Source organism: Cherax quadricarinatus, chromosome 79 (assembly GCF_038502225.1).
Source record: "Cherax quadricarinatus isolate ZL_2023a chromosome 79, ASM3850222v1, whole genome shotgun sequence".
Classification (NCBI taxonomy): Eukaryota; Metazoa; Arthropoda; class Malacostraca; order Decapoda; family Parastacidae; genus Cherax; species Cherax quadricarinatus.
Window position 1 is genome coordinate 14,788,385 of NC_091370.1, and position 17,967 is coordinate 14,806,351.

Consider the following 17,967-nt stretch of genomic DNA (forward strand, 5'->3'; position numbering starts at 1 on the left):
GCTGAGGAAGGGTTGTTGAGGTGGTTTGGACATGTAGAGAATGGAGCAAAACAGAATGACTTCAAGAGTGTATCAGTCTGTAGTGGAAGGAAGGCGGGGTAGGGGTTGGCCTAGGAAAGGTTGGAGGGAGGGGGTAAAGGAGGTTTTGTGTGCGAGGGGCTTGGACTTCCAGCAGGCATGCGTGAGCGTGTTTGATAGGAGTGAATGGAGACAAATGGTTTTTAATACTTGACGTGCTGTTGGAGTGTGAGCAAAGTAACATTTATGAAGGGATTCAGGGAAACCGGCAGGCCAGACCTGAGTCCTGGAGATGGGAAGTACAGTGCCTGCACTCTGAAGGAGGGGTGTTAATGTTGCAGTTTAAAAACTGTAGTGTAAAGCACCCTTCTGGCAAGACAGTGATGGAGTGAATGATGGTGAAAGTTTTTCTTTTTCGGGCCACCCTGCCTTGGTGGGAATCGGCTAGTGTGATAATAAAAAATAAATTTTTTAGAAAAGTCTTCTTTCACCATTAAAGAGAAAACATTATTGTGGCTAGCTGGTCCAGTGGCTAACGCGACGGTCTGGAGTTTTGAGACTCAGATCGCGGGTTCTATCCCCACCCGTGGTATGGTTTGTGAGCAACATATTACACAAAGAAAAAGCATAACAGGTATATATAAGTATGTAAAAATTCACTGAACCTTAATGTTTTTGTAAATAGGACAAAAACACCATATTAACAAATTCCTGTTTATTAGATGGTGCCTGGCAATGAAAATAAAAATTAAAATAAGTTATTTATTTTTGTCACTCAATATTATATTCAATAAAGGGTTTATAGTCAATTACAAATACATGACTTTACCTGATGAAATCAGACATTGTAATTTGTGTACCCCAAAGGAAATAAAATGACAAGCATTTTGAATCATAAAAAATATACGAGGTCTATCAACAGAACTGAAAGGTCATCATGACTTATTTGTTCAATTAACCAAGACATTTGGGTACTGCATGAATGTACAACAAACATTATTAACAAATCACTTTGATATACATTATGGGTAACTTTTTTAAATATATTTTAAGAAGCAAAACTAACCTCATGGCAAATTAACTGCAGGACTCAATGCCCCAATGACAAAATTTCTCATGGTATAGCCTTAATATAAAAAACATTACAAAGAACTATGGTGCATGCAGGAGTCTGCTTCAGTTAAGCAGCTGAATGGAGAATCTGCAAGGAAATGAATTGGTATACTGATTACCTAAATATAACTGAACCTCAAGTATTTTCTTAAGTACAAAGCTTTTAGTGTCTTTTAAATACACAGTGTACTATATACAATAAAATAAAGGAATTCCCTTTTTACAAATACTAATTTTTAAATCAAACTAAGTTTGTCTATCAAAATCAAATCCTGGTTGGTTGAACATTCATTGTGCAAACAGTACATTATGTTACTGAACATGTTTTCACTTGGCTCACTTTACACAAGATTTTAATTAATTCTGGTCACATATTCCTTGATCATGCATGCTATCAATTTTGCCAGTTACAATATTAAAAAAGTAGACAAATGTATTTAAAAAAAAAAAATCCCCCTTTTTTTTTATGGGTCTGCATCATCAAACTGCCCAGTTTCCATGGCTTCCTCGCCATCCATGTCTCCATTCCTCACTTCATTACTTGCAACACTTCCATCAGGTACTACAGACTCCGGGCCTGCTGAAGAAAGTATTTGGCATTCTAATAGATGACTGCAACTGTTTACGTGGGTATTCAAAAAAATTATAAGAACAGCAGCATCAAAATAGTGACAAAATAAAAAACTCAAAACTGCGTTCATCAAAACAATACAAGAGAAGTGTGTAAGATTACCTATTTGTGATTACCTAATTGTAATTACAGAAGAAGAGTCTCACTTATGGAGTACCACCTAGTGTTTATGGTCTCATTTTCCTGGATCTCTTCTGATAATTTAACCACCAATTGTGAAGAAATATTTTCTAGTTTCCTTTTAACACTACATTTTCCTCATTTAAAATGTGGGCCTTTTGTTGTTTTTAGAGGAAGTACCAAGAAATCTCCATCTATTTTTTCAGTGTTTCATCTTGTCATTATCTGTTTGCAGCTACAAGAGTAGGTGTCTATTTTTTTTGGTGTTTAATACATTTTTTTTTATCAAGTTCCAACTGTTGCAGCATTTCCTACATCCTCTCATTATGCACTCTTCTCTTATTACTCCATGAAGAAGAGTGCTTTAGTACATCTTTGACGCTACTCTTTCTGTTTACAACTTTGCTTCTCTCTCACCATGTCGAAGATAGGATAAATCTATTATCTACTTTTGTATCCTTTTATAACCCTACATGTGGTTATGTCTACAGATCAGTTACAGTTCAATGAAAAAGAATGCTCAAGTTTTGTGTGCAAAGCAATAGTCCTTTAATAATTGGTGGGACAAGCACTTTTCAAACACCAGATTCAACAGGCTGCAATGCAGGAGCTGATTTTGGCCAACAGGTCCCTGATATTAGTGCACAAAAACACCTAGGGCAATCAGTTGACCACAGACTTGGCTACCAAAGTTATAGTACTGTAGTAGTGATAAAAGGCAGTGGTGGCACTGACAGTAGTAGTATTCAATGAACAAATCCAATTATCACTTGTATTTATGAAATGTGCTTTTTGGATGATTAACATGTGCTGTAGATAGTATTATATAGATTTATTTAGGTTAAAGCAACCTGACCTAAAATAGCTATACAGTATTTGATTTTGTAACAGACTTATATCATTAAGATAGTGAGGCATTGAAATGTGCGAGAAAATGAATCATGCCATACAAGGATATGTAGTTAAGCCTTAAATAACTAGAAAGAATTAATGTTACGAATAATAGCCTTGATTTACTGTCAGCCCCTCTGCTAAATCTCCAACTTTCCAGTTTGGCTCTAAGTACTTTTTCTTTTTCTTTGATCCTTCAGTAACTTGAGCTAAACTTTTTTTTTTTCCCCCCCATTTCCACTTTCTGGGAATAAATTTGAATAAATTTTTCATATACTGCAGCACTTGGGGAATGGTAAGTAATCAGCTTTGATCCAAGGAAGGGCAGTTCCAATTCCATAGATCAAGAGCCTTCACCAACATCAAAGGTTTCACTAATATTGTCAAGTCTCTTCCTTTCTTGTTTTCCTTCCTCCAAACTAAGTAATTATCCTTGAGTACTAGCTCATTTACAATACACAAATAACCAGCACATAAAAGAGAGAAGCTTACGACGACGTTTCGGTCCGACTTGGACCATTGACAAAGTCACACTAACCAGAGGTGGAGCAGGACGGCTATATATAGGCAGGAAGAGGTGGTGGTGGTAGTAGTAGTAGTATGTAGTAGTACAAGAATTGTATATAATACCGACAAGATGAAATTAAGACACATGCACAACACCCGGGCATCCCCATCGTAGACGTTTCGCCATCCAGCCAGCCACTGGAAGGCGAAACGTCCACAACTAAGACAACCAGACGCTGCACATGTGTCCTAATTTCATCAGTAGTTGTAGTAGTAGTAGAAGAAGAAGAGGTAGTAGTGGTAGTGGTAGAAGTGGGAAATAAGGATGACGAGCCAGTCAAATACAAAGGAAGGGGAGCACTGCAAGAGCTAGATGCCCACAGAGGGAGAGCAAGCGCACAGAGGTGCATGAAAGGGGAAGTGGTGAAATAAATGAAGAAGGAACAGAAACACGAGACAGGAGAGAGAAAGACAACCCAGAGGAGAAAAGGAAAGAGGAAAGGGGAAGAGGAAGAAGAAAAAGAAAAAGAAAAAATGAGGATTCAGGTTAAGTCACGGGTGTTCTGAAGTTTGGAGCATTTTACAATGTAGTGGGAGAGGAAGGCATCTACAGAGACGAAGCCAGGGCTAAGGTTCATACAAGGAAAGTTGTGTATTAGAGAGGATTCAACTAGACGGCAACTGTTCGAGTTGGAAGTAGGGAAGACAGTTTTAGCAGAAGACCAGTCAATAAGATGGCTATGATCTCTGACGTGACAGAAAAGAGCATTGTTAGTGTCGGCAAGTCTCTGGGTTGTCTTTCTCTCTCCTGTCTCGTGTTTCTGTTCCTTCTTCATTTCACCACTTCCCCTTTCATGCACCTCTGTGCGCTTGCTCTCCCTCTGTGGGCATCTAGCTCTCTTGCAGTGCTCCCCTTCCTTTGTATTTGACTGGCTCGTCATCCTTATTTCCCACTTCTACCACTACCACTACTACTACCTCTTCTTCTTCTACTACTACTACAACTACTGATGAAATTAGGACACATGTGCAGCGTCTGGTTGTCTTTGTTGTGGACGTTTTGCCATCCAGTGGCTGGCTGGACGGCGAAACGTCTACGATGGGGATGCCCGGGTGTTGTGCGTGTGTCTTAATTTCATCTTGTTGGTATTATATACAATTTTTGTACTACTACTACTACCACCACCTCTTCCTGCCTATATATAGCCGTCCTGCTCCACCTCTGGTTAGTGTGACTTTGTCAATGGTCCAAGTCGGACCGAAACGTCGTCGTAAGCTTCTCTCTTTTATGTGCGGGTTATTTGTGTATCGTTCCAGTCACGGTATTGTGCCTTTTTTATTTAGTTACTCATTTACAATTTTTTTTTATTAGTTAAGCTCACTGGGTAAAGCTTTTTCCTCATTTATAATGTCCCTTAATACTAGTCTTTCAGAGGTTACTAAATCAATGTTTGTATGTGAATCTAAGCGTGTGCATTTCCTTCTATTTTTTATTTTTTTTTGGTTTCTTATCCACCCTCTGTTAATCTCCTTGAAAAACTATTGGACAGGAGAGTTCAGCCATTAGAAATTTTTTTATCGTTGATACTATTTCATTATTTAATCCTTTGACAGTCTATATACATACAGTACTGTATATTGACACAGTAAGCCTGATTATGGGATTGTGAGGGTTTAACGTCTGCACAATAAGACTGATGAGATTATGAGGGTTTAACCCTTGCATAACCGAGGCAAAAAAATCACCGAGTCAGCAAGTGCTGTAGAACCATAGTGCATAATGTAGTTACTCAATAGTTCTTCACTGACTGTCTAAATCACTAACAAAGCCAGCATTACCAAGGAGTGGGTTACAGCTCTAAAACTACTAACCCACCAGACCAGTGCTTTCAGAAGACTGCTCTGCAGCCTCCATTGCATGAATTTAAATGATTGGTGGGTTATTTGATGAATTTTGATGAGAAACGCATCAGATATGATCAAGGGGAATGAGAGGTCAGGTAATTTTTGAGCAAGCCTTGAAGCTTGAGCAGACCACACATTTCACAAACTCTTCACACGGTGTAAACTCAGTTGTTTCAGCTGCTGCCTAGAATTTGTGTAGTGTACAATATAAACTTGTATCACCTAAGTTATAGAAAGTGAAACTGTCACCAGCCAATGATGACAAGGGTCTCTTGAGTGAGCATCTTCCAAATACATTACCATAAGTACAATGGAGCAACATATACACATACTAATGATTTTTTATTAAAACTACATATTACTAAGTTGGGTCTATAGTTTTGAAGATCTTTCTTATTAGCATTTTCAAATACTACCATATTATTTACTATTTTCCATTTATCTACAAGTTTACCTCCTGTACTTAATTCTCAAAGAGCACATAATATACAATTTCACATTCACTGAAAATCTAGGGTGATACCATGTCTGGTTCTTATTACTTTCATCTTTATCAGAAAAAAAATCTTTACATCATCTCTGATAATTTATAGCACTATTTCATTTCTCTGCTGGGGACAAAAGTATAATTCATTAATATCATTTCTTGAAAATATTTTGAAATGCCTTAGATTCGACAAGACTTGCAATAACCTTAAATCTATGTAATTTTTCTCTTGAATAGATGGTTTCATTTTTAAGTCTCTCTCCTCTTCTTAGCTTATAACTGTAGTACACTCCTTACACAATTTTCATATGATGAAATTCTCATTTAAATCTATTGGGAAATGGGTTGAGGTAGTTTCTATATTAGTTTCAAGTGTTTAGAGAAGAAAATGCTGAAGTTGATGAACAGGCTTGATTTACTGCATTGGTAATATGCTTTCTTTGTTGACTGAACTCAGGATCCATTCAGGTTTATCAGAAAAATGTAATCTTGTGTGCAAGTGGTGTATGCAGCCAGTCAGAAAGGTGGATTACAGGGTAGTTAAGTGATGTTTGTTTGCTTAAGACTGCCTAATACAGCTTGCTTTCTACTTTTCTATTTTTTTTTTTTAATAATAGATGATTAACTAAATGCACACCCTTCCTTGCAAAAGTAATTCTCTCAAATTCACAGCCCATTCTGGGAAATCCCCTTTCTTGAAGTCATGTAATTTTGAATCTTTCTGACATTTCAAATGCCTTAAGTTATAAAAAAAAAAGCTTTCTTGTTAATTTTTTTAGCCAAGATCCAAATAAAATCCTTCCTTGGCAATCCTATGCAATTTTGAACAATTAAAACTGATTCTCACCACCTTCCAGGTTGTCTTCAGAGGAACTAGGCATATGATATCCATTTTCACTCACTTCATACTCTCCTTCATCTTCATCATCATCATCTTCTCCAACATCTGTAAAACAATATTCATGATTAATACCTAGTAAAACAATATTCATGATTAATACCTAGTATGTCAACTAGGTAAATACAGTTAGAGTGCATGTCTTGCAATTAGTGAATAAATGATTAAGCCTCCCCACTCCTTGCACTAAACCAAACGCAGGTTTTTCACTTCACATACAAACATAAAATAAAAATAAATAAATTCATATAAAACTGATAAACTCAAGATTTTCACACTAAAATATTGCCCTCCAAAACAATAATGTTTTTGTTAATTTTCAACTGATCCATTGTTCATTATGTTCAAGTGTTTTTTCTGCTTTTCCAGTTTTTAAAGAACAGCTGAATAAGGGAAGGGTGACTGATGCCACATTTTAAGGTAAGTATTGTATGTACTGTGCATATTGATTTTGTGTCTTTTTTTACACCTAGTTGCACTGAACACTGAATATGATAGTGTAAACATGTTATCAGGAGTTTTAGACACATTTGGTATTGAATAAAGAGCTCTTTTCCACTCGCCAATGATTTTCACTTATTATCGGGAGTCAGGAACCTTACAGCAGTAAAAATGGGGCCCCTCATGTACACTGCAAACAGAAATTAAATTTCTGCAAAAATGTAATAATTCTTACTTTCATCTGACTGCTGATCCTCTGGATCTGGGTGGAGAAGCTGACAGTCATTGAGGGCCTTGTACATGGGCTCCAGCGAGACATGGTCAGATGGTACAAACCGAACCTCAGTCATGGCTGATTCATCGTCTTCACCATCAGAGTCAGAATCTCCATCATTCAATGCATTGGCTGAAATTATTAGTAATTAAGAGAAAATACATAAAATTATTGTAATGCGATATCCTAACACAAGAGCAGTTAATAATGCCTAATTTCCTCTTGATTTTGCCCTAAAGCAAGATTTTTCAATTTGAGCCTTTTCTGACATGCAAATAAAAAACTTACAAAGTCTTTTTCACACAAATGGCTCCCATTTTTCAATTTGCCAAAAGATTTTACTGGTCACAAGCCTTTAACACACAGATCTGGATATCAAGAGTTTATGTATGAAAACATGCTCAACTGACCTCTTGAACACTGGATGGTTAAAAAAAAAAAAACTATAAATCTAGTTGCCTCCCTCATTTCCCTAATAAAATCTGAAAAGGTATACATAGTTTTTTTTACAGACATAATTGCATAAAAAAAAATGCTCATGTACCATAAAATGCTATTTTGGTTATATTCCACTGTTTCAACCAGTGTACTTATGGCTACCTGTATTTTATAAATCACTGCTTCATGAGTAGGAACACATCTCAATTACTGGGAATACTTAAGTTCCTAAATCTGTACTCCCTAGAATGCAGGAGGGAGAGATACATGATTATATATACCTGGAAAATCCTAAAGGGATTAGTGCCAAAGTTGCACACGAAAATCACTCCCTACGAAAGCAAAAGACTCAGCAGATGGTGCAAAATCCCCAAATGAAAAACACAACAAGTGTCAGGGGCCCAAGACTGTTCAACTGCCTCCCAGCATACATCAGGGGAATTACCAGTAGACCCCTGGTTGTCTTCAAGCAGGTGCTGGACAGGCATCTAAAGTCAGTACCTGACCAGCCGGGTTGTCGTTCCTAAGTTGGATTATGTGCGGCCAGCAATAACAGCCTGGTTGATCAGGCCCTGATCCACCATGGGGCCTGGTCACAGACCAGGCTGTGGGGGCGTTGACCCCAGAACACTCTCCAGGTATACACCTCAGCTACTGTAATTACATTCATGGGGAAGCACTAAACTCAAAGGTTATACATTGCCTGGGAGGAATGGGATGCATTCCAGGTTCAATCCAAGGAAGAGAAAGGTCCAATTCCTTGGATCAAGAGTCCCTCAATAGCATCAAGGAACCTCCCTTGAGGAGAAGGGATACACTAGAAGTTGGTAAAAATCAACTTTAGCACTAAGAGATACAAATGAATACTGTAGCCTATTTAAACTACAGATGCTCTAAATATAGAAGGTGCCCTCAAAAAGCTGCAGGACTGCCGCAAAAAAAATACATACATATATATACAGTATAGGCTTACCTAATTGCCTGGTCAAAGTTGTGTCCCTCAAAGTACACTCTTTGGGAGGCTAGACACTGACCCCCCCTGCCTCTGTCATCTCTCAAAACATTTCTGGAACTATTCTTTCCCAATGGTGTCTAACATGGGCAATGATTCTGTATACATCTCCTCCACATCATTAACCCCTTCAGGGTCCAAGGCCCAAATCTGAAGTGGTGCCCCAGTGTCCAAGAATTTTAAACAAAAAAAATTTGTTATTTTTTCTTATGAAATGGTAGAGAATCTTTTTGTGAATGTAATAAAAGAAAAAGTACGAAATTTGATGGAAAATTAACGAAATTATGCTCTCGCAAATTTTGATGTGTCAGCGATATTTACGAAGCGGCAATTTTGCTGACTTTGACTCCCATTTTAGGCCAATTACATTATTCCAGTCAACCAAATTCTTAGCTATTTCACTAGTATTACTTCATTCTATCGATTGAGCACAAGAAATCGCCAAGTCAACTGTTTCAACTGCAAATTAAAGTGATCGGAAATTGTTAATTTGGCCAATTTAACACAAAGTTCAAAATATTCCAATTTCAAAATAGGGTCCAGAATAAACAATGTAGGTATTCCTGGAGCTATACTAACATTTCCTCTGTTCATTAGTTACGTTTTGAGGCTTTACAAATAAATTCCATTTTGATTTTTTATTCACATAATGAAGGAGGGGTGTTAATGTTGCAGTTTAAAAACTGTAGTGTAAAGCACCCTTCTGGCAAGACAGTGATGGAGTGAATGATGGTGAAAGTTTTTCTTTTTCGGGCCACCCTGCCTTGGTGGGAATCGGCCAGTGTGATAATAAAATAAAAAAAAATAAAATAATGAATTTTTATTCACACCAAAAAATAGAAGATTTACTGTTATGCAATACTGTAATAATTGTATAAATATCATCACCATATTTGTGAATGCATATTAGACCCACCAGCTGGCGTGTATTAGACGTGTGAGGTCATTTGTTTACTCTTGAATATCGGCAAAAATTTAACATTTCTGCTACTTTGAGCTCAGTTTCAAGCCATTTCCAGTGCTAAAACCAATCAAAATTATCTCTATTTCTGTAATATGTCTTCCATTCTATCAAACGAGACCAAGAAATCGCAAATATTTTTTATTATTTATTATCACACTGGCCGATTCCCACCAAGGCAGGGTGGCCCGAAAAAGAAAAACTTTCACCATCATTCACTCCATCACTGTCTTGCCAGAAGGGTGCTTTACACTACAGTTTATAAACTGCAACATTAACACCCCTCCTTCAGAGTGCAGGCACTGTACTTCCCATCTCCAGGACTCAAGTCCGGCCTGCCGGTTTCCCTGAACCCCTTCATAAATGTTACTTTGCTCACACTCCAACAGCACGTCAAGTATTAAAAACCATTCGTTTCCATTCACTCCTATCAAACACGCTCACGCACGCCTGCTGGAAGTCCAAGCCCCTCGCACACAAAACCTCCTTTACCCCCTCCCTCCAACCTTTCCTAGGCCGACCCCTACCCCGCCTTCCTTCCACTACAGACTGATACACTCTTGAAGTCATTCTGTTTCGCTCCATTCTCTCTACATGTCCGAACCACCTCAACAACCCTTCCTCAGCCCTCTGGACAACAGTTTTGGTAATCCCGCACCTCCTCCTAACTTCCAAACTACGAATTCTCTGCATTATATTCACACCACACATTGCCCTCAGACATGACATCTCCACTGCCTCCAGCCTTCTCCTCGCTGCAACATTCATCACCCATGCTTCACACCCATATAAGAGTGTTGGTAAAACTATACTCTCATACATTCCCCTCTTTGCCTCCAAGGACAAAGTTCTTTGTCTCCACAGACTCCTAAGTGCACCACTCACCCTTTTCCCCTCATCAATTCTATGATTCACCTCATCCTTCATAGACCCATCCGCTGACACGTCCACTCCCAAATATCTGAATACATTCACCTCCTCCATACTCTCTCCCTCCAATCTGATATCCAATCTTTCATCACCTAATCTTTTTGTTATCCTCATAACCTTACTCTTTCCTGTATTCACTTTTAATTTTCTTCTTTTGCACACCCTACCAAATTCATCCACCAATCTCTGCAACTTCTCTTCAGAATCTCCCAAGAGCACAGTGTCATCAGCAAAGAGCAACTGTGACAACTCCCACTTTGTGTGTGATTCTTTATCTTTTAACTCCACACCTCTTCTCAAGACCCTCGCATTTACTTCTCTTACAACCCCATCTATAAATATATTAAAAAACCACGGTGACATCACACATCCTTGTCTAAGGCCTACTTTTACTGGGAAATAATTTCCCTCTTTCCTATGTACTCTAACTTGAGCCTCACTATCCTCGTAAAAACTCTTCACTGCTTTCAGTAACCTACCTCCTACACCATACACTTGCAACATCTGCCACATTGCCCCCCTATCCACCCTGTCATACGCCTTTTCCAAATCCATAAATGCCACAAAGACCTCTTTAGCCTTATCTAAATACTGTTCACTTATGTTTCACTGTAAACACCTGGTCCACACACCCCCTACCTTTCCTAAAGCCTCCTTGTTCATCTGCTATCCTATTCTCAGTCTTACTTTTAATTCTTTCAATAATAACTCTACCATACACTTTACGAGGTATACTCAACAGACTTATCCCCCTATAATTTTTGCACTCTCTTTTGTCCGCTTTGCCTTTATACAAACGAACTATGCATGCTCTCTGCCAATCCCTAGGTACCTTACCCTCTTCCATACATTTATTAAATAATTGCACCAACCACTCCAAAACTATATCCCCACCTGCTTTTAACATTTCTATCTTTATCCCATCAATCCCGGCTGCCTTACCCCCTTTCATTTTACCTACTGCCTCACGAACTTCCCCCACACTCACAACTGGCTCTTCCTCACTCCTACAAGATGTTATTCCTCCTTGCCCTATACACGAAATCACAGCTTCCCTATCTTCATCAACATTTAACAATTCCTCAAAATATTCCCTCCATCTTCCCAATACCTCTAACTCTCCATTTAATAACTCTCCTCTCCTATTTTTAACTGACAAATCCATTTGTTCTCTAGGCTTCCTTAACTTGTTAATCTCACTCCAAAACTTTTTCTTATTTTCAACAAAATTTGTTGATAACATCTCACCCACTCTCTCATTTGCTCTCTTTTTACATTGCTTCACCACTCTCTTAACCTCTCTCTTTTTCTCCATATACTCTTCCCTCCTTGCATCACTTCTACTTTGTAAAAACCTCTCATATGCTAACTTTTTCTCCCTTACTACTCTCTTTACATCATCATTCCACCAATCGCTCCTCTTCCCTCCCGCACCCAGTTTCCTGTGACCACAAACTTCTGCTGAACACTAACACTACATTTTTAAACCTACCCCATACCTCTTCGACCCTATTGCCTATGCTCTCATTAGCCCATCTATCCTCCAATAGCTGTTTATATCTTTCCCTAACTGCCTCCTCTTTTAGTTTATAAACCTTCACCTCTCTCTTCCCTGATGCTTCTATTCTCCTTGTATCCCATCTACCTTTTACTCTCAGTGTAGCTACAACTAGAAAGTGATCTGATATATCTGTGGCCCCTCTATAAACATGTACATCCTGAAGTCTACTCAACAGTCTTTTATCTACCAATACATAATCCAACAAACTACTGTCATTTTGCCCTACATCATATCTTGTATACTTATTTATCCTCTTTTTCTTAAAATATGTATTACCTATAACTAAACCCCTTTCTATACAAAGTTCAATCAAAGGGCTCCCATTATCATTTACACCTGGCACCCCAAACTTACCTACCACACCCTCTCTAAAAGTTTCTCCTACTTTAGCATTCAGGTCCCCTACCACAATTACTCTCTCACTTGGTTCAAAGGCTCCTATACATTCACTTAACATCTCCCAAAATCTCTCTCTCTCCTCTGCATTCCTCTCTTCTCCAGGTGCATACACGCTTATTATGACCCACTTCTCGCATCCAACCTTTACTTTAATCCACATAATTCTTGCATTTACACATTCATATTCTCTTTTCTCCTTCCATAACTGATCATTCAACATTACTGCTACCCCTTCCTTTGGTCTAATTCTCTCGGATACTCCAGATTTAATCCCATTTATTTCCCCCCACCGAAACTCCCCTACCCCCTTCAGCTTTGTTTCGCTTAGGGCCAGGACATCCAACTTCTTTTCATTCATAACATCAGCAATCATCTGTTTCTTGTCATCTGCACTACATCCACGCACATTCAAGCATCCCAGTTTTATAAAGTTTTTCTTCTTCTCTTTTTTAGTAAATGTCTACAGGAGAAGGGGTTACTAGCCCATTGCTCCCGGCATTTTAGTCGCCTCATACGACACGCATGGCTTACGGAGGAAAGATTCTTTTCCACTTCCCCATGGACAATAGAAGAAATAAAGAAGAACAAGAGCTATGTAGAAAAAGGAGAAAAACCTAGATGTATGTATATATATATGCATGTGCATGTCTGTGAAGTGTGACCAAAGTGTAAGTAGGAGTAGCAAGATATCCCTGTTATCTAGCGTATTTATGAGACAGAAAAAGACACCAGCAATCCTACCATCATGCAAAACAGTTACAGGTTTCTGTTTCACAGTCATCTGGCAGGACGGTAGTACTCCCCTGGGTGGTTGCTGTCTACCAACCTACTACCTAAAAATCGCAAATACAACTATAAAAAACATACGAAAAAACACTGCAAAGTCGCTGTTTTAATCGAAAAAACATGATTTCAGTTTTTTTTCTCTCATTATACACAGTGTGCTGCAGGATCTGTTTCATGTGGTGCACACATACCACATAGATGTATTCTCTCATATTTAGGCCCAAATGTACCACTCGCAGTTTATCAGAGGGAGCTGATCTCATGACATAGATCTACGGTTTGGACCCTGAACGTAAAGCCGCAGATCTACGGGACGGACCCTGAAAGGGTTAAAATGCCTCTGAGTGCCATTTTTATTTTTGGAAGACAAAGTCACAGGGGATTAGATCTTGGGAGTAGAGAGGGTGGGGGATGACTACCATAAGCAACAATCTTTCCAGAACCAAGTCAACAAGCAGGGAGCAAATTTCCCAGCCATTCGACTTGTGTTCAAATTTTCAGTCAGAATGATTTGGCATAACTCAAGAAATTCCCATAGCTATTGCAACATCTTGGATAATCTGACAATGATCTTCGTGAATAGCCTTCTCACTGAAGGAATGTTGACATCTGTTTTTGTCGTTGAAGAATGACTAGTGTGTTTATCCTCAAATGATGTTCATCCTGCTATGAATAGAGAAAACCATTCAAAACACTATGGCCCATTGCTTTGTCACCAAATGTTTGCTGAAGCATTTTGCGAGTTTCACTAGCTGTTTTACAGAGCATGAAATGGAATTCCAAACATGCATGCTGTTCTGTCTTTTAAATTTTCATTCTGCTACACAAAAAAAATCACAATGCTCTGGCACGACAATAAATGCCCATCTAACCTCAATGGAATGGCTAACTGCACTGAAACACCACACTACTTCACAAAGAAATGTACTGTGCAGAGTGATCTACACTGCTGCTATGTTTCACCCAGGAAGTGAAAATTCAAGTCTGAGAACTTTCTGATAGTACTTCACGCACAACAAATTTCATATCTTGAAAACTCTAAGTAAAAATGTGTTATAGTATTTATTATATTCATAAACTCTGCTATATTAAATAACACTAATAGGTGTTCACCTTAATCTAATATAAAAAATATTTGTATTTAAGTTAACACTAATCAGTCTGTTAACTTCATGTTGTACAGTAACATAAAGTCCTGTAAATTTTTATCATAGTGTGTATGTAATAAAATATTTTTCTTACATAGAAAACCTACACTGTCAAGAAATGCTGTAGAACATTAACGTAAGTGCTTAATTACTGCCCGTTTCATGGTATATTCAACTTTTTATATACAGTATTGTACATGCAATTTACAGATAATAGTGAAATAAAAGAATTTAAAGTGCTATTTACTTAGTGGGCTTTGCCTGTATTTCAGAAGTGTTATATCAAGGATTCACACATTTTATTCCCTGTATGGCATCCACTTGTTTTCTGATACCCTAGTGCCTCACTTTTCCAACACTACCCTAGATTTAGCTTCATGTCTGGTCAAGAGCCTATCCTTATGTGCCCTATGTCCCAAAGTATTTTCCACGTAATGATCATGTGAGCCCCCCCCTCATTCTTTCTAAGGAGTTCACTCCTTTCAGCTTTCTAAATGCACTCCTTTGAAATTTATGAGTTTCACTTTGATGCAATACATGGAGATTCCATCTTGGCAAAGCATATTCAAGCATGGCTGCATATACGAGGTAAACTGCTTTGAATAATTATTTGTCTGGGTTCCTAAATACCACTCTTACATTTCGAGTGTAGCCTGTGCTGATGTTATTATATTTGCTTGTGCCTCGAAACACAGGTTTAGGGTGGTGATTAATTTATAGGTCTTTCTCTGTTCCTGCAAGCTTTCTGCTTTCTCCCAAATGGTACTTACTATCTTTGACCTCCTCTCTGCCTCCAATCTATAATCTTTATACAGTACTTTTACTCCAGTACTCATTTCTCTGACTATCCATGAATGCTTTCGAAATCTTCCATCATTTTATTTTTTTTTACCTTCAGTTTGTATTATCCTTATTTTGGCATCATCCATAAACAGTCAGGTAGTAGGTTGGTAGACAGCAACCATCCAGGGAGGTACTACCATCCTGTCAAACGAGTGTGAAATGAAAACCCGTTAAATGTTTTGCACTCTGGCAGGGTTGTTAATCTTTTTTCTCAAGATGATAGGTAAATCTTACAAACTTTCTATTTACATTCAGTATACATATACAATAACTTAATAGTTCTTAATCTTGTAATATGTCCATTTCAACCTAGGAAAACCATGGGAAAGATAATTTCTAGAGCCACTACCTGAACAGATAACAGGAAAATATTGAGGGGGCATATTCCAGTTATCAGGTCATTAATATACAGCATGCTACAGTATAAAACAATATGGAGTCCAACACTAATCCCTGTGGGCCTCCCTAGTTATACTCTCCCATCCTGTTTCATACCTAAGAGATTTGATAGGAATTCACTAAATCTCAATAAAATAATAGGTAAAAGAAAATTACATTAATCACAGTTCCTCACCCGCTGAAGAATCCAACTTGGCATCAACCATGAGATAGAGGCATGGATGGGCAAAGCTTGATACATCTCTGCTGATAGCATGAATGGCAATGTGAGGATATTGCAGAGAAAAACCTTCATTCACACCATCTTTGGCCCAAGATACCCGGCTGTTGGAGAGAAGAGAAAGCATTACTGTTCAGGTACTAAATTATAGTAAAACAAGCAGGCAATTCTTAGCAAGTCAAACAATTAGGGGTCATTATGTGCTTTTCTCCAGAACAGAAATCAATTAACATTTTACACAACAAATAACAACAAAGTTATCTACTGCATGGAAAAATAGTTACTTGTTGTGGAAACTTTGTCTAGGTTATAAGAGGCAAAAATAAGAATATTATTTATGTCAATGGAGACAGTTGCATTTTAAACAAATAGGAAGAAGCTGTATTTTAATAATACAACAGCATAACTCAACCCAACCAAACTGAAATAAGACTAGCTGTAAAAATTTCAGTCAGGTTAAGATAGGCAACATTATGTTTGGTTATTTAAATAAAAATTATCTTTTTCAACTAGGCAGTAAATATAAATAATTATCTTTATTGCACAGCACGCTTAATACTGGAGAATTTACATAAAACAACACACCCAGGAGTAAAGTACTACATAGTGACCCAACCAGGACAACCAGCACCAAATTTAATTACTTAAATCAATAACCTTTCACCAGCATCAAGGAACACATTAAAGAACATTTTTACCACAAGTTTCTTTCTCAGTTTCCTTTAATAAAATCTGGAACTGTACACAAGTGCTCTTTTACACAATTTATCGTTATGACCACACCATTTATGACCATATTTTGAGGGGCCAAATTTCTAGAATGACTGCATTGGCAGTCTTATAATTATGCTGGCTTGAAAAAGCTATGAAATTAATAACTTCACCAAAGCCTAAAGAGCATGTGAAAATAAAATCATTCTTGATGGCAATACTTCACTAAAGCCTATTGTTACATTCATGGGGAAGCACTAAATCCATAGGGCTAATACAGTGCTTTTGGGGAATAAAATTTGGATTTAAGGAATTGGAGCACTGGTTCAAATCCTTGATCAAGAGCTCCCTCACCATCATCAAGGAATATTCTCTGAGGGGCACCAAAACCTCCCCCCCAAAAAAAAAAATTTTTTTATTAACACATCGATCATTTCTCACTAAGGTATGGTGGCCTAAAAATTATAATAACCATGGGGAGCGCTAAACCCACAGGATTATACAGCGCATGTGGGCGGGGGGGGTTGGTTGGAAAGTATTCAAGCTCATTTAAGGAAACTGGAGCACATATCCACTTCCCTAGATCAAGAGCCCCTCACCAGCGTCAAGGAACCTCCCTTGAGGGGCCGAGAAAGAAAAACTCATCATTCACTTCAGTCTTGCCGGAGACGCGCTTACTAGTTATAAAACTGCCACAGTACCACCCCTCCTTCAGAGTGCACGCACTGTACTTTCCATATTCGACTGCAAGGTCATAAGAGTAAAAAAACGAAAAAAAAAAAAACTCTACCTCTCAGCGATATAGAGGGTCCCTGATCCCAGTTCCCTCTGGTTCATGAAGGCCTGAGTGTCCCGCTGCAGGTGGCGGATACCTTCCACGGGAGGTGGCAGATCTGGCAGCAACATCATTCACACAACGAAGTCCAATTCAATCTAACACTTCGTTATTTTAGGCAGTGTCTGCGGTTGTGAGTCGAGGAGAGAGGGAGAAAGAAGACCCGCGTGCTGCCAATGTTGTGGTGGTGGGGAGAAACACTAGTAGGAGAGCATACTGCTGCTCCCTCACACATGTATGGGAATCCAACCGCCAGATGACAGTGTAAGTAAGTTTATTCAGCTAAGTAAGTTTATTCAGGCAAGTTTATTCAGGTAAGTAAGTTTAAGGAAAGTAAGTTTATTCAGGCAAGTTTATTCAGGTAAGTTTATTTAGGTAAGTAAGTTTATTCAGGTAAGAAAGCTTATTCAGGTAAGTTTATTCAGGTAAGTAAGTTTAT

General features: G+C 38.2%; 1 protein-coding gene across 3 annotated transcripts; it reads right to left on the reverse strand.

Annotated features, from left to right (window-relative positions):
* Positions 1–718: 718 nt before the first annotated feature.
* On the reverse strand, positions 719–17,746 carry icln (chloride nucleotide-sensitive channel icln). Of its 3 annotated transcripts, none has more exons than XM_053797055.2 (5): positions 17,484–17,746; positions 15,938–16,086; positions 7,247–7,417; positions 6,520–6,618; positions 719–1,219 (listed from the first exon to the last, which is right to left on the reverse strand). In XM_053797055.2, exons 1-5 carry the CDS (start codon positions 17,600–17,602, stop codon positions 1,161–1,163), a joined length of 597 nt encoding a protein of 198 aa, XP_053653030.1. In that variant the 5' UTR covers positions 17,603–17,746; the 3' UTR covers positions 719–1,160. The 3 variants fall into 3 exon arrangements, with proteins under 3 accessions (XP_053653030.1, XP_053653028.1, XP_053653027.1); XM_053797053.2 differs by having other exon boundaries at positions 719–1,708; XM_053797052.2 differs by having other exon boundaries at positions 719–1,711; positions 17,484–17,745.
* Between the last annotated feature and the right edge of the window lie 221 nt (positions 17,747–17,967).

Bases quoted from the DNA above. Each gene is read 5' to 3' on its own strand.
- icln (XM_053797052.2), bottom strand. From the start codon at position 17,602: ATGATGTTGCTGCCAGATCTGCCACCTCCCGTGGAAGGTATCCGCCAC. The intron at 7,418-15,937 runs GTGAGGAACTGT...TAATAATTTCAG, and splicing joins CAAGTTGGATTCTTCAGCGG to CCAATGCATTGAATGATGGA. The intron at 6,619-7,246 runs GTAAGAATTATT...ATTGTTTTACAG, and splicing joins GGATCAGCAGTCAGATGAAA to ATGTTGGAGAAGATGATGAT.